The 17,729-nt window shown below is 39.8% G+C and overlaps 1 protein-coding gene across 2 annotated transcripts in view; it reads right to left on the bottom strand.

Annotated features, from left to right (window-relative positions):
* Positions 1–3,769: 3,769 nt before the first annotated feature.
* The window catches only part of LOC125141367, a 29,526-nt gene continuing 15,566 nt past the window's right edge, over positions 3,770–17,729 (bottom strand). The window contains exon 6 of one of the 2 annotated variants that reach the window (XM_047814526.1): positions 3,770–5,549. In XM_047814526.1, coding sequence (XP_047670482.1) covers positions 5,511–5,549 — 39 coding nt within the window. In that variant the 3' untranslated portion in view covers positions 3,770–5,510. Of the gene's footprint in view, positions 5,550–8,881; positions 15,583–17,729 lie in introns of those variants that run through there. The other variant, XM_047814525.1, reaches the window with a different exon arrangement.

The following is a 17,729-nucleotide window of genomic DNA, read 5'->3' as shown; positions in this document are numbered from 1 at the left end:
TGGGTCGCCGAGGCTCCCGCCTTTGACTGCCACCCAATCCACATTGCAACCGCCCCTTACGGTTTCTCCTGCAGGTGGTGGGCCCACAGGAGATCGGCCCCATGTCACTCCTTCGGGCTGAGCCCGGCCGGACACTGTGGGGTAAGATCCGGCCACCAGGCGCTCGCATGCGAGCCCCAACCCCGGGCCTGGCTCCAGGGTGGGGCCCCGGTTGCGCCATACCGGGCGACGTCACGGACCTTGCTTTAATATTCTTCATAAGAGGTTTTTGAACCGCTCTTTGTCTGGCCTGTCACCTAGGACCTGTTTGCCTTGGGAGACCCTACCAGGGGCAGAAAGCCCCAGACAACATAGCTCCCAGGATCATTCAGGCACACAAACCCCTCCACCACAATAAGGTGGCGGTTCAAGAAGGGGCACTACTCTCCCCATCTAGGAAAACTCTCCATCATGTCATCTAACTCACTCCAGAATATCTCCTCCTCTTCCACAGCCTACTTGTGGAGCATAACCACTGACCACATTCAATGTCACCCCTCCAATTTCTAACCTCAAACTGATTAACCTTAAAACATTAATCAATTTTTTTCCCTTCCTATACTACATATTTTGCTCTCCTTCTACCTAGTGCCCTGCACACACAGTATATTTACCTTCTGTCCATCATGTCCACTGGATCTTTACATTTCCCTGTCATTGTACCAACTTTAAGAGTCCCTATTCTCTGACCTGTACTCCTGCCTTTCCTCTTCTCTCTCTGTCTATGAACCATTCTCCCTCCTATCCTTCCTCAACCATCAGTAGCCCGATTTCTTTCTGCACCCTGTAAGTCAATGGTGCTGGTCATTGTTAACTCAACTGATCCGGTATGGAATTCATGTTGGATATGTCTCTGCTAGTATCTGTGTAATAAAAGAAAAGCAAACTACAGAGAAATGTTTGGAGAGATGTGCATGCATAGCCAGCAAAAAACTACAGCTCTGAAATGCTGCACAGCTAACAAACAAAAACACTTACAACATGGGCAAGGCTAGTCCCTTTTTAGTGGTACTCCGTAATTTGTGGTTTAAAATGTATGTGTTAAGGAAAAAAATGAAAACATCCCCCCCTTAGCAAATGGTGTCATCCTCTTCTCTTCTTCTACTTCTCCTCTGTACCTGCACCGCTCAGCACGACCGACATCAGCGCTAAACACACGCAGAGTGAGAACCCGTTATGTAGTGTTGTGAATCAACTAAGTTGCTCCAAAGCTGTGTCTCACACGTCTTTCCTTTTACCTAGAGATGTTCTGATTCCGAAACCATATCGGTGAGTACTGGAGTCATAAGTGTTTATTTCGGACTATTTTAGTCCACCGGGTCACCGCCGCTGTGGAGTAACACATGACCTGGGTGACTCGTCCATAGTCATAAACGAAAGACGCATGCTTTTCTGTTTATTAACTGCTAGAGCGTGAAACAAAAAAAAGCAGTGCGACATATAATCTGCGTATCTGTGTAGTGCGTACGTGTGTCTCTGTCGTTGAAGTTTTTTTATTGTTAATTTGATGGCCATTTGTAAATAATTTACAGACGATGAATTACATTTTATTGTCCAAGGAAAGTTTATTTGTATAGCACATTTCATACACAGAGGTCATTCAAAGTGCTTTACATAGAAATTAGAAAACAGTTTATAAAAGAGAAAAAAATATATATGAAAAATAAGAAACACGATAAAATCATAACAAAAACAACAATTAAAGAAAATAAATGTGATTTTAATAAAAACAGTTTAAAATGTTAAAAAGAATAAAACAGGAGCAAAAGTGATTTGGATAAAAAGTGCAGTCAGTGTGAAGCAGCACAGTCAGGGTGAAGCAGCACAGTCAGTGTGAAGCAGAACAGTGCTCACTCAGTAAATGCAGAGTTAAACAGATGTGTTTTTAATCTTGATTTAAAAGTGTCTACTGTTGAAGCACATCTGACCTCTTCTGGAAGCTGATCCTGCCTATAGGTGGCATAATAACTAAATGCTGAAGCACCTTGTTTTGAGTAAACCCTTGGTATGTCTAACTGACCTGATCCTAATGATCTGAGTAGTCTGCTTTATATTCAATCAGCATATCTGTAATGTATTTCGGTCCTAAGCCATGAAGTGATTTATAAACCAGTAACAAAACCCTAACCCTGAATCAGAGTTTAAGCGAATATCATTTATTATCTTTATGAGCACTGTCTCTGTGCTATGATGCTGGCGGAAACCAGATTGAAAATTGTCCAGGTAGCCATTTGTGTTTGAAAATGTTGTTTTCAATCAGCTGAACAAATTCTTAATGATCTTGCCTATAAAAGGAAGATTAGAGATTGGTCTGTAGTTGCTAAGTATGGTTTTGTATAGGTTACTCTTTTTTTAGGAGAGGCTTAACAACTGCCATTTTTAGGGACTCTGGAAAGGTGCCTGTGAGCAGAGAGGTATTTACTATTTTTAAGAGGTCAGTTTCTAAGCAGTTAAGTACCTTTTTTGAGAAAGGATGTGTGTCTGTGGGGTGGTGTCAAGGCTGCAAGTTGATGCTTTAAGATGTTGTACTGTTTCTTCCAGGGTTTTTATATCAATTATGTCAAATTCTGAGAAAATACATTTTTGAGGCTGTTGTAGTGAGGTCTGATTGACCACATTACAATATGAGGCCATATTGATTGCCATTCTGATATTACTGATTTTCTCAGAGAAAAAGGTTGCAAACTCATTGCATTTGTTGTCAGAGAGCATTTCACTAGGAACTTGATTTGGGGGGTTTGTTAGTGTCTCTACAGTAGCAAAAAGAGTGTGAGTGTTGTTTATGTTGTTGTTTATAATGTTAGAGAAGAAGATCTGTCTAGCTGTGCCTAGTTCTACATTGAAAGCACGAAGACAAGTTTTGTTTTCCGCCACATACCTTCAGCTTTTCTGCATGTTCTTTTCATGCTGTGTACCGCTGTTGTGTTTCTCCAAGTTGCTTTATGTCTGCCAGTGATGATCCTGACCTTTACTGGAGCTATACCATCAATAACATCTTTAACTTTTAAGTTCAAATTTTCAAGGAGAACATCAACAGAGTCTGCCGATATGTTTGGCAACATCGATATAGCATTCATAAATACCTCACTGGTGTCTTCATTTATGAACCTTTTTTTGACATAGACAGATCTAGCATCAGTGGCAGGACAGATCAATAAATCAAAGTAAACACAGAAATGGTCAGATAGCGCTTCATCCTTGATAACAGTGGATGGAATGTTTAGACCCTTGCTAATGAGCAGATCAAGAGTGTGTCCCCTATTGTGTGTAGGACCTTGCACGTGCTGGGTCAGATCAAAAGTGTTTAAAACATTTAACAGTTCAATTGCAGTATTGTTTTCTGCATTGTCTATATGAATGTTGAAATCTCCAGCAATAACAAAATAATCAAATTCAGAGGAGATTGGTGATAAAAGTTCTGTGAATTCATCAACAAAAGTTAGGTGTATTTGGGAGGCCTATAAATAATTGTAAACAGAATGTGTGGTGTACCTTTTAGAGCAATACACACATATTCAAAAGACTGGTAATCACCAAGTAACACTTGCTTGCATTGAAAGGCATCTTTAAATAAAGCAGCTATTCCTCCACCTCTTCTAACAGCTCTACAGACACTTATAACAGTAAAGTTGGGTGGGGCTGATTCATTGAGGACTGTAGCGCTGCAGCTGACATCTAACCAGGTTTCATTTAGAAACATGAAGTCCAGGTTGTTAGTGGTGATAAGATCATTAACTAAAAATGATTTGTTCTTTAATGAACGGATGATAAGAAGTGCTAATTTAACAGTAACTGGTTTTGGCCCTGTATCCATCTCAGAATGACATCTTAAAGGCAGTAGATTAGATAGAGTTGTCCTGCGGCTGGAGAGGGCCTTCGTCTTTCTTTCACATATCAGGACAGAGATAGGGAAAGCTAAAGGGACATTGTGCTCCCGCTTGTTCTGAAAACATTTCTGATTGTTACTGCTGTCATAGCGGGGACCCAACACGTATCAGTTACCAGTGCTGTTTGCAGATGAGGGCTGGTGTGATCCCTGATGTTGTGGCAGAGGACGGAGTGCCCTCTCAGATGGAGGGGGAGGGCAGGCTGGGCCCGGAGGCTTTGGTGGTTGTGGAGCCCGCCGTTTCTTGGTTGGTATTTGGGGACTCCAGCAATAGAGTGGGAAAGCTTAGTTCCAGCAGATACCAGTTTCTCCATTTTCTCTGAAAAGCACAGAAGTGGTGATGTTGAAGAGAGGGAGACAGAGTGTGATGACATCAGCTGTGATTCTGGTGTTCCTGGAGGTTCGGGTGTGTTATCTTGTTATCTGAGCTGTGTCTGTGAACAGTAGTTGTTGTGGCTGCATTTTATCCTTTTCAACTGAATGTCCATCCAGGTGTTGGTGTGAAATCCTGTGGTCATTTAGGCCGCTCAGGAGTGGACTGGCACACTCAGCTGATGAATGATGAAGGAAGATAAGGATATTGTCTTTAAGCAACCTAGCACCTAGTTTGTTTGGGTGGATACCATATATGTTAAAAAGTTGCCTTTGACTCCAGAAGATATTAAAATTGTCAATGTAATTCAGTCCTCTCATGGTGCAGGTTTTTTGCAGCCATGAATTTAAACTAGACGAGAAAACAAATTTGTTCCTCCTCAAAGTACCTGTTACTTTGTTCAATGACAATAAAGTTGAATCAAATCAAACTAATCTGATGACTGTTGTTCCAAAAGGAGGCATGTGGAGTTAACGGTCAGGAAAACCAGCTGAGTGAAGAAGGTTGTGTTTGTTACAGGGGGCTGTCTGTGTGAACTCTCAATTAAGCTGGTGTTCTGAAAAGGTCTCAAAAAAAAAAAAAGAAAAAAATCTGGATTTTGGAGTTAGTTGAATGTTGGGAAAAATCTTGAAATGTGATATAAAATATAATAAAAAATATAATATAAAATATTACAATTGATGTCATAAGACATATGGGGGTAGGCCAGATGTTGTAATAGTATTGAGCTATATGATAATAATATAGTATACTATATACTAGTATACGCTTGATACAAGTGTTAACAGAAAAAGGTGGTTTATTGTGTTTAGTGAAATCATAAACTTAGTAGGCGTAGCTATGCCCAGGCCTAGGAGAAGTAGGAGTGTAGTCTAGAGATCCAGGTTCAGACGACTCAGAGGGAGAGGATGCTGGAGGAGAGGCAGGTGATCCCAGCTCAGGGCAGCAAGGTTCAGCATGCGGGCAGCCGTCTGTCTGAGTCCTCTAGTCAACGAGGTTAGACAATGGAGTTTTGGGTGGAGGAAGTGTGAGTCAGAGGCTTCTTCACAATGAAGGACGGTGTGAAAGGACGCTCAGGGAGGTCAGGAGAACAGAGTTGTTCCATGAACTTGGAAAGTTCATGGGTTATATGTGATAGCTGAAAACGATGGTATCCTGCCAGTAGTTCACCTGACACAGGCCTCATATAAGGTGTAGGGCGAGAAGGCCGAATCAGTCGACCAGCCGGACGAACCTGCTGAATCTGACGATCTAAGAAAACAAGAAAAAGGGAACCTTTAGGAGAAATAGAGGAACTAAGGCTTAAAAATAAAAATGCATGTGCATGTCCAGTCTAGAAAAACAAGACAGACTGAGATCATAAGTCTACCAAGCTTAAGGAGTCAGCATAAACAGACCTCCACATATATGCAAAACAATATTATAAAATGCAAAGGCTTAGCAAATATAGTAAATCCAGATGATTCTGAACCAGAAGGTTATTTTAATCAAAACCCATAATCCTAACCTATGATCAAGAACTCATGTCATAATTATATCCTATTTATAATTATCCCATAATTCAAAACTCATATAATGTAGGTATCTTTATCGATCACTTTATATGTAGGGAGAGATGTGATTGACATAGGTATATGTATGTGTGTGCGGATATCAAATACATAGGTTTGTGTATGTCATGGTTATCGTATTCATATATATATATATATATATATATAGATATATATATATATATATATATATATATATATATATATATATATATATATGCGTATAATCAGTGGAAATCATATACAGAAAAAGCATAAAAAAAAGAGGAAAACTCACGGGGTTTGGTTCACGGGGTGATTCTGAAGTCTCAGGGGGGGGGGGGAATCAGACAGGTCAGGTGGATTATGACGCAAGAAGGTATAGACGGCACCTAGAGGTGCCATGGTATATATTGAAGAGATTTTCTAGGGAGGGTGGGGTACTTTTTTGGTGGCATGGGGATGTTCAGTTCGGTTTTTCTTTGATTACTTTCGACTTAGAAGTTTTTTCCTTGAGCTCAATGAAAGCAGTGGCTGATCAGCTCCAATAAAGACGTTTTGCTCATTCTCATCCAGTTCTGGAAATTCTTATTATTGCTTTATGTAGGTCAATTATAGTATTAGTATACAGTTTAGTTGTTTAGTTTAAATTGTGATTGATTAATATTAATAATATTAACGAATTCTAATTTGGCTGTGATTCACCCCTGTGATATGTCCACTTGGAGGGGGGGGCAGTTCCGACATGAATCAATGTTAAAATGATAGTTATTTTTCAATAGACAAATTTTTTGTTTTTGTGTGAAAAGAGGGTATGTGGTGGCAGTGGGGCTCATTGGGTACTCAGCACCCCTAAAGCTCTGACCCTAGAATTGCCCCTGACTTATAACATAACAAATTAATATTATACATTTCTGAATAAAGGACAAAGTTTGTCTGCCAACAGGTCTAGTGAACTATACCAATTTCGTTTTCTATGAACAATTGTAAAATTACAATAAATGAATGAATGAGTAGGCAAGCTACAGTTGAAGTTGTTGTATTTAAGCTACTGTTGTATTTTACCATTTTAGAAATAATAAAATTCTAGAATTCCCACAGAATATTATTATTCCTACAGAATAATATTAATATTAGAGTATACTGTCAGGTAGATGATGGTATCTTCAATGAATAATATACCTAAATGCAGGGCTTACATTAAAAGGTGGTTTTATTGGGTGGGAGGCAACAACAACATTTTGAGGTGGTGGATTTTTGTCATATCCATATACATTTTTATTTTAGAGGTATCGTTTTTCTTTACAGCCAACAAGATACATCCATAATCTCATCCATCCTTACATCAGAAACTTCAGCCATCGCGGCTGTGCTCTTACATCCGAGCAGATGTTTTGCGTTGCCTTACGTTTCTTTGCAACTGTTTATGAAAATGCAGAAACGTGCAAGTTTACATTTTAATTACTTTTATACAGTATTGGGTGTAATTAAGTATCAAGTAATCTAAATATTGTAATTTAATTAAAGACTATAAAACACTTCTGTATAAAACAATAGTGGATTTAATATCAAATTTTAAAAGGTATATTTTTAATGTAACCTTCTTCTGCTCAGGTACTCGTCATTTCAAGACTGGATTACTGTAACACACTGCTGGCAGGTCAACCAATGAACGCAATTCGTCCTCTGCAAATGATCCAAAATGCAGCTGCATGGCTTGTCTTCAACCTACCAAAGTACTCGCATACCACCCCGCTGCTGGGTTCCCTCCATTGGATTCCGGTAGCTGCACGCATCAGATTCAAAACACTGATGCTGGCCTACAAAGCCAAAAATGTACCATCTCCCTCTTACCTCAAAGCCCTTATCACTTCTCGCACTGCACCCTCCGATCTACCAGCACTGCTTGATTGGTTCCAGCATCCCTCAGGGTAAGAGGCAAGTATACTGGAAGACTCTTCTCTGTTCTGGCACCAAGGTGGTGGAATGAACTTCCCCTAGGGGTCCAGACAGCTGAGTCACTGGCTATTTTTAAATGGCGGTTGAAGACCTACTTATTCAGGAAACACTTTGCCGATCACTTCTTTCCCTATCTATTGCATTTATTAACAAAAAAAACTGACAGTTTTTTATTGTAACTTTGAATAAATGTTTTACACTCATTGAATTTTTTTAAGTATGTAACCTAGTGAACCAGCATCAATGCATCCAATGATAGAGATTTAAGCACTTATGTACGTCGCTCTGGATAAGGGCGTCTGCCAAATGCTGTAAATGTAAAATGGAAATGTAAATAGCATTCAGTGTCTAGCAGTGCAGCAGCATTTTTGACATGGGTCTAAATGTTCATTCTCATTTGATTACTAAGGGGAAAGGGGAACCTGGCCTTTTAGAAATAACCAAGACCTTTAGACATAACCAAGACTGAGATCATAGCAAAGTTCATAAATTTAGCAAGCTTAAGGAGTCAACATAGAACTCCATTTACATACAAAGCAACAATATAAACAGCAAGGGCTTAACAAAAATAGCAGTATAACATAACCAATATAAATAAGACTTTTTATCATAATGCAAACTCATAAAGTTATCATATAATCTATCAATTATATAATCATATAATGAGGAAATAATGAGACATTACCTGAATGTATAGGAATCACCTAGAGGTACCAGGGTATATATTGAGGAGATATTCTGGGGAGAGGGAGAACTTTTAGAATTTTTTGAACTAGGTAGACCTTTTTGGGTTACAGGCCTTTTTTTTTTTTTTTATTTGATTGCTTTAGACTTAGAGATTTCTCCTTGAGCTCAATGGACCTGTTGGCTGATTGACTGCAATAAAGGAGTTTGCTCATTCTCATCCAGGTCTGGAAAATCTTCCCATTGTTTATTTGTATCAATTATAGTGTTATCAGTAAAGTTTACTTTAAATAGTTAATATTCGGCTAAAAATCTAAGAGTGTATTTCACCCTGCGATATGTCCACTTGGAGGCGGGCTCTCTGAGTTCCGACAGTAGCCAACTCAATACACCATAAATTATGACAAATAGTATTATAAAGTGTACTTTATTATCTTTACAGGATGGGCATGATGAAGAAACTGTTTCTGTTGCCAGTATTGTCAGTATTAGATTTCAATTTACCTTGAACAAGCAAGTCAGAGGTGAGGGTGGTGAGTAAAAACTTACTAAGACAAATCTTGAGAGGAGCCAGACACAAAAGTGAGTCCAGCCTTTTTGACAAGTATGTCACAATGATGTCATTTTAAGCTCTAAACTATATTATAAACATTATGATGGTTATTTCTGTGTTAAATATCTTTTAAAATGCAATCATCAATGTATCAATATAAAAACTCAATTTACTGTTATTTTGTATTTGTGCTATCTACATTTTATCCAGCACATCTGTTTTTAGTTGCTGAGTACTCCCCCTTTTTTTCCTCCACTATCACATGCTCAGGCATGATTACTGTTAGATGGCCACATTTGTGGCCATCACTAATCCAGTCTTTAATGAATATATCCATGAAAGTGCTATCAAACAAGGGGAATATCAGGTGCATGCCTGTAGAAGACTCTTTGGACTCAGGGGAACCATATGTCACAGAAGGCAGGTATAAGATGTCCATGGCATTGTCCTCTGCACAGTTGTCAATAGTGATCAAGCCACGGTGGGGAACCACAAAGTAAATATCTCTTCCCTCTCCTCCAATCAGGTAGTCCCCTTCTGCCACAGACACAAGAACATCATCTCCATCTGAACCTTTAAGAATAGCAGGTTCATAGCCAGAGACCAGGATGTCAGAGTAAATAGTGCCAATGACATTTTCCAAGTCTTTCAATACATCTCCCTCAGCGTCGGCCTGGTGGCCTTCTCCACTCAGAAGATTGACGTAAACACCTTCACCTGTTTTATGATCCCCCTGATAGAGCACAGTGTCTCGCCCTGGGCCTCCATCTATCATGTCTGCTCCTGGGCCTGGAATAAAACTGTCCCAGCCTGAACCTCCCAGCATCGTGTCATCTCCATCTTCTCCATACAGTGTGTCATTTCCTGAGTTCCCAAGCAAGATGTCATTTCCCTGTCCACCAATCAGAATGTCATGCCCATCACCTCCATCCAGAATATCATGCAGCATCCCACCAAACAGGGCATTGTCCTCATCATTTCCTTGAATGTGATTGGACTGATAAGAGCAACCCTGAACTGTGTAGACAGTAGATAGGTTTTTCTGAGAACTCAAATCTATACAGCAGTCCAACTGTTTGTTTTTTAGAATCACTTTGTAAGCCTCAATCCAAGGATCCATAAGGACTCCAGACTGATTAGTAATCGGAGATCTCACCCAGAAATGCACTCCATCAGCACTCTGGAAGCTTAAGTGCTGGTGTTTTTGTCCTGCTCTGTAATTATGAAGCCTGACCATCATGTTTTGCCCTTTATTTTTAGCTGAAATTATAACATCATCATTTTCCCCTTCAACTAAGAATGGAGTGCTCAGAAATTCTGCCTGAAACAGCACAGTGTCTTCCTTTTCATCATTTGCAAAGTTATCAATCTCTATACGAGTTCCATATTCTGGCTTTACAACATAAGTATCATTCCCTTCTCCACCTATCATTATCCCTCCCCCAGTGAAGGGGTCCAGCCAGTTGCCTTTATCATTCCCTGTCATGTTGTCAAAACCAGGAGAACCATACATTTTCTCCACAGAAACAAATTCTCCGAGATTCATCAGCATTATCTGTCCTGGTATCCTATTTCTGTAATCAACAGACTTTGGAAGCTTTATATCCATGCATTTGTTTACATTTGATTGCAAATTGAAAATGATTCCATCTGCTGTACGAACCTCTAGGTGTTGTGACATCTTTGACTTAAACCAGTCCTTTAATTGAACTTCTTCACGTTCATTTATTAATAATTTAAGGTTTGTACCAGAACATTTGACTGCAATTAACTTATAATCTTCTTTTATGAACAGCGTATCAAGAGCCAGGTCTGGTGAAAAGTTGTCAATGGTTTTAAGTCCATAACCTGGTGTCACAACATACAAGTCCTGTCCTCCACGGCCCTGGAGAAAATCTGTACCATTTCCTGGAATTATCGTGTTCTCTTGTGCATTAGCTTTAATATCATCATTTAGAATTGAGCCATGCAAATAAGTAACATTTAGATAAGCCTTGTCTGTTTCTAGGTCGATCACCAAAGGAAGTGTGGACTCACTGTAATCTATGCTTTGGCTCAAGATACACTTACTGTGGATTGGATCTGACTGACTGCAGAAAGTTCTGTCTGCAGATAGACTAAAAGTGATTAAATCTTTTGTGACAACAAGCAAGTGTCTATCTTCTTCTGAACGGAACCAGTTTATCAGCACAATAGGACTGTCATCACTAAATGGTATCAGTATTAAATTGTTTCCTTGTACTTCAGTTTTAATGGCATGGAGATTTGCCTCTATTATTGTTATGTCCATTTTTTTATCCCTGGAATAGTTTTCAATGTGCACGCTAGAATTTTCCTTCTCATTCACAACATAAACATCCTCTTCCTCTCCGCCCTTCATATAGTCCTGGCCTCCTCCTCCATTAATCATATTTTTCTGTGCATTTCCTATCAGGCGATCATTATAAGGAGACCCAATGATGTTTATTACACTGAGAAGAAGGGGCTCAGTTGTGTCCACTTTCTGGCCTGCAGGCTTTGACATCATGTTCACTCCTCTGGCAACAAGCTTCACAGAGGAAATTACAGCTGTAGAAATATCAAACAGTATTCCATCTGCTGACATCATGTTTATATGACGGTATGTCTCACTAGTAAACCATTCTTTTATCCTTACACAATGGTCATTAGTAAATTGTAAAACAACATCATTTCCAGATCTGGTCACTGATATTTGATCATAGTTTATGCCGAGAATGAGCTGATCTGCTGCTTTGTGAGGATCATAGTTGTTAATGACCGTGTTGCCTCCATCTTTTGGAATAATGTAAATGTCGTTGTCACCTTGCCCTTCCACATAGCTTGTCTGAGGTCCTAAGTAGAATGTGTCAGCACCTGCTTTCCCATAAAGCTCATAGTAATAGCCTAGCATAAATTCCATTTTATCATTGTTCTTATTTGTCTGAACAGCAAAAAAATTGTTTTTTTTAGAATTTCCACTGTATTTTCCATATCTGGAATTGGTCAGAGCTTCATAACCAGACACTACACTTACTGATCCAACTGGTATAAACAGAAAGATCTTTATTTGTACAGTGCTGTGTGCTAATTGGTGTGACTCCCCAATACCCAAAACTATGTCATTTGTCTCATTAGTGTCAATACACCAGCACTTTTTCTGAGGTTGTTCATCAGCAGACACAAAATAATACATACACATTTCTGAATATCTGTCATCAGAAAGACAAAATGTGATGCTACCCCCATTCCAGGAACTATCACCTGCTGTAAAATCAATGGCTTTTCTCCCAGCCTCTACTTCTCTTTGGGAATAATATTTATGGTAATCAGAAATTTCTTCTACAAGCCTATACCCATTCTCAATCTCACGATAAGGAATGGTGACAAAAAAACTTTCTACAGCACACATAAAGTGAAAAATGCCTTTTTCTAGACCTGTGACAAATGCTCCAATCTTGTCAAGAACTGAAGCACCTGATGGAAGCTTATTTAACTCAGCCTGGGTGTCGAGGTAGAAGTCATCAAAAACCAAGCGAATTCCATTTAGTGCAAGGTTTAATGGTATAATGATAGGTGTTAGTTCTGGTTGTGCAATTTCTACAACATCCAATCCAACCATTAAAGTGTCAAAAGTAGCATCAATCACACCCAGTGCATCACCTCTTTTGAGGTCCTCTTCAATGTTGTAAATACCAAATCCAATTCCAACAATAGGAAAGGCTGCAAGGGCTCGTTTAGCTACAGGGGTTTTTAAAACCTTTGATACGGCCTGTACTACTTTGTTTTCTGCAGAAACAGAAACCTTTTTTCCAACTGCTGCCAGTGTCATTCCTGTGACTCCATTGAATGTCTGTAGACTGGTTATGATTCCTGTTTTTGTGTCTCCCTGTTCAAATGCATGGGCCGCTCCCTGTGACCCCAACATCAGTCCTAAAATTCCTAGTGCCATTCCTGCTCTCTCTAAATGACCAGACACTGTGTGTGGTGTAGTCGTATCAGAAACCTTCTTCATGCTTTTCCACATTTTTTTCATTTGAATTTTACTTTCTTCTGGCAATTGCAGCTTCCACTTTGTACTTTCATCTGTTTTTTCACCAAATACCAGCTCACAGTGGAATTCTCCATCCTGAATCATGACACTGTCAGATTTCACATGAAGCTCCTGCACCTTCTCACCAAATGTTCTCTGCAGTTCACTTTGAATGTGTTCTGCAAGTATGACAGATGATCTGGAGTAATATGAAGAAAGTTTTAATGAACTCTCCACATCAGCAGTTGAATGCACATCCTGTAGTTTAGCTGCCCCATCATATGATCCTCCTAAATATCCAGGGGTCAGGGGAGGAGACTGTATTTCTTTCATAAAATATTTATAGGAGTTCTCAAAATTCTCTATTAAGGACTTCTGTGTATTCAAGTAGTCCTGACCATACACCAACCTTAGAATGCTTTTTAAGTTTTCTGTATCAATTTGTGTATGATCATTTCCAAAGGTTTTTAGCCATCGCATTACAATTGCATTCTCTTTCTGTATTAGCTCTTTTAATTTTTTATTTTTAAATTGTATTTTTTTCTTTTCATTTCTTACAGAATTATTATCCACAATCAACTCCATGCTTGACCCAAAAAATCCCCGTTGTTGTGAGTTTGTCCAGGTTCCACTACCCTGCATCGGATGTTTCCATAAAAAAGAAAGACCTTCCTTTGCTGTTTCAGTGTTTTGGCTTTGAGCTATGTCCATAGCCATCAGTGTGATGGGAAATGATCTGAAATTTCTTGCAGACTCAGGAATCACTAAAGCCAAGAACAGTGTGCTATACCATGCTTCTTTTTCAAGACTCAAAGGTGGATTAAAATTAGATCTTTTATATGCACCTTGTAAAGATGCTTTGGCATATATTGCATATTCATGTTCATTTCCTAAACAATTTTTTATTCCTTTATGAATGTCAGGATAGTTGTGTTTACCAATCTGCCCTATAATAATCTCCTGAATATAATTTACTGTTTCCTCTCCCTCAAGAAGCCTTTTTCCAACTGGAAATATATACAGATTCTTTTCTGAGATTTTATAAATCCAGTCATTTAGCATTAAATATGTGGGTTCTTCTTCCCCAACAGCTGCATAGTGTGTAATCAAATTCAGGATGTCTTCACCAGATTTTATTTCATATAACTTTTCAAAAAAATTATCAATATTTTCAGGAGTATACCATGTATGACCATTTGTATTTTGGGACCGACTGTTCAAATCTAATTTCATTATTGTGTAATCATCATTATTTTCCCGATCTGGATTCATTTTTTTCACCAATTCCTTTTCAGAATTTTTCCGATGTTTGAAAAAAGCCCAAGTTAAACCTTCAAGTGCATCAGTGTTGACTTCACGTAAGTCCATAGATACAAATTTATTTGGCACTTCTGGCCAGGAATCTATAAAAGTTTCCCCCAAAATGTCCCTTTCATTCAAAAAAACAACTTCTGCATGGTTTCTAGTCTTAATTTGAGTGACAACGTCACCATTTCTGTCCATCTTTACTACTGTTTTCTTACTGTCATCATTGTGTTTCCAGACCAGTCCATTTGGTGTAATTTCTCCAGTGTATTTCTGTGCAGAGTGGGAGACATGGAGCAAAGAATTCCTCAGGTGAAGTTCTGTTTCTATGGATCTGGCATGAAGCTCCTTGATTAGAGTGTTTCTGAAGGTTTCATCTGACCCAACTTCACAGGCCACCACACTGGTAGTTTTGATCTGGTTTCCTTCTAAGTTCACGTGTCCAATGATGTCTGCCACCTTCTCAGCATTATAGCCTGCTAGTTCCATTTTTCCATCAGTGTTTCTTCTTCCGTGACCTACAAGCACCAGCCGGCTTTTTTCAGTAAGTGGTACAGGGTCTCCTTTGATTAGTTTGGGTCTCTCATTCTCCAGTATGTACACAGAACTTACTGTTGGATGTTTTTCATACAGACATCTGGCAGCATCTCGAACAACAGGATCATCCTGCATGATGAGAATATGTTGTGTGTCATACTGGGTGGTTTGGTCCACAGGTCTTTTTGGGACCTTATATTCAACAGTGGCACCAGTGTCATCCAGAATTTGGTAGACATGCTCATTCTGGATGGTGGTTTCCAAGACAACATTGCTGTTAAGTATGTCTGTTAAACCCCTTAAGAAGTTATTTCTAAATGTACTGCTGACGCTTCCAGTGACGGAGTAAAGTGAAGCTTTTTGAAGTTTTGTCATCAAAGATGCCAGAGAATTTCCAGTGTAGCCAGATAGTGTGTTTCCATCTTCTGAGTTGCTGCCAATTATCCTTAAAACCGTGCCAGTAGTAACCATTGATAAACATAAGTCAGAGTACAAACAGGTCATATCAGCCCTGATCGAATAGTAAGGGTCTTCACTGTATTCATCATCAGCTTTCCTAAGGGTCTCAGGGTCATTATCCATAATGAGGATGACTTTATTCGTGTAACTGTATAATACTTCAGATGCAACAAGTAATGGTTCATGAGTTTTTTTCTTCTCAATCGTCTCCAGAAACATGTTCAGTTCCTTAAAACAATAAATAATTTTCACTTAATATTTGTAATTAGACACATTTTAACAAATTAACAAATGGTATTATAGACATTATATCAGCAAATGTAGATAATGAAATCCAAATAACTACACCAGGTTAAGTGTTTAACCCACTTCCCTGAGAAGGGAACAAGAAGCTGCGTCAGAGCGGATGCTATGGGAATGCTTCTGTGAGGAGGTTTTGTCTGAGGCTCTGTGTGCGCGCACACACCAATTTCATGGCTTGAGAAGGACACATGACAAAGTGATTATGTGCCAGTAAGTACCTATAAGGGCATCTACATCACATCACTCCAGCTTCTATTTGTCTGAAAGTGCGAGCGGATGCCTGGGACGTGGCCAGCGAGACAGCATCTCGTTCCCTTCTCAGGGAACCGGGTAAAATACGTAACCTGGTCGCTGCATCAGTGCTGACGCTTTTGGAACGCCATTACCAATGCCGCCACACACCAGTCAATGACCGAGAGAGCACAAGCAGACTGAGAACAGAACATCAATAGCCCTGCAGGACCTGGGACCCTGGAGTGGGTCTAGGTTATAGAACCTGAACCAGCACACATATCTTCAAGGGGGACACCCCTGGCTAGGGCACTGGATGAGGCTATACCAGTGCTCATCCTGAGCACTGATGCAGAGAGGCATGCCTCATAAGCCCAAGTAATGGCCTCCATTACCCAGTGTGCCAGGTGCTGTTTGGAAACCAGATTACCCCTGTTACAGCTCAAAAAACAAACAAAAAAGGAGGAGTTATGCCACAAGCTCAAGCAGTAAACATAAGTCCTCCCCTCCAAGAGGCATGCCTTATAAGCCTAAGTAATGGCCTCGACTAACCAGTGTGCCAGGTGCTGTTTGGAAACCAGATTACCCCTGTTCCAGCTCACAAAACAGACAAAAAAGGAGGAGTTATGCCACAAGCTTAAGCAGTTGACATAAGTCCTCAAGGCTTTTACTGGGTAAAGCCAATGCAGCCTCTCCTGTTCCACTGTCTCATGGGGTGGGGGACAGTAGGCCTGCAGGATGACTGGACAACCCACCATCCTGAGCACCTTAGGGACATATCCCACCCTGGGGTGCAGAATAGCCTTGGACATGCCAGGGGCAAATTCACGGGCAGGCAGGGACGATCATCGGGGTCAGCAAATCTCCCACTCTTTTAAGAGAGGCCAAGGCTAGGAGCAGAGCCATCTTCAGGATCATAAACTTCTCAGAGGCTGACTCCATGGGCTCAGAGGGAGCTTCCAGCAGCCACTCCATACTAGGAAGGAAGGTGTGGTTTACAGGACGGCCTCAGCTGCCTGACACCAGAGGGTGTCATCCCATGAAAGCCCTGAGAACAGGTTCATGGCTCGCAGCGATGGTGGCCACATACACCATTAAAGTAGATGGGGACAGGTCCCAAGATATCCCGACAGCGTTCATTGCACCAGATGTGTTTAAAAAGTTCTTTGTAATCATAACTTTAGTTGAATATGTTTCTTACATTTAGGTTTTGCAACTAAAACACCAAGTACAGGCATTTATGTGCAAACGTGGATGTTTTACATGTCTTAAAGATATAAAGTTAATAAACTAATCCATCAACTTACAAAAAGCTTATTGAGCACACAGGAAGCAGCAGACTTGGAGCTCTCGCATCTTCCAATTTATATGCCTGGCTGAGTATTTTTTTTATTCAATTCCGAGTTATCTTGAGTTTACACTTTAACCTACTTATACCTTAATTCTTGACATCGTATTTACTTGTCCCGCAGCGTCCGCTTTTAGCCAGCTAGCATAACTAGCCTGTTAGCACGGCTACCGCTAATACAAGCTCTCGCATCTTCCACATTTTCATTTCACAGACATATGAATTTTCTTAATATCATTAACTCCTCATTATCTTTAGGTTACGTCCCGAAGTCTTTTAAGTTGGCAGTTATTAGGCCACTCATCAAAAAAGCTAACTTAGATCCTAATGAACTATCAAATTACAGACCTATCTCACACCTTCCGTTTATGTCTAAAATACTTGAAAAGGTTGTGTCTCTTCAACTGAGCTCCTTCTTACAGGAGAGCAACATCCTTGAAGAGTTTCAGTCAGGTTTCAGGCCCCATCATAGCACAGAAACTGCACTTGTTAA

This window comes from Tachysurus fulvidraco, chromosome 6 (genome assembly GCF_022655615.1).
Source record: "Tachysurus fulvidraco isolate hzauxx_2018 chromosome 6, HZAU_PFXX_2.0, whole genome shotgun sequence".
In the NCBI taxonomy this organism is placed as follows: domain Eukaryota; kingdom Metazoa; phylum Chordata; class Actinopteri; order Siluriformes; family Bagridae; genus Tachysurus; species Tachysurus fulvidraco.
Note: the sequence above shows the minus strand (reverse complement) of the source record. Positions and strands in the feature narration are given on the sequence as shown.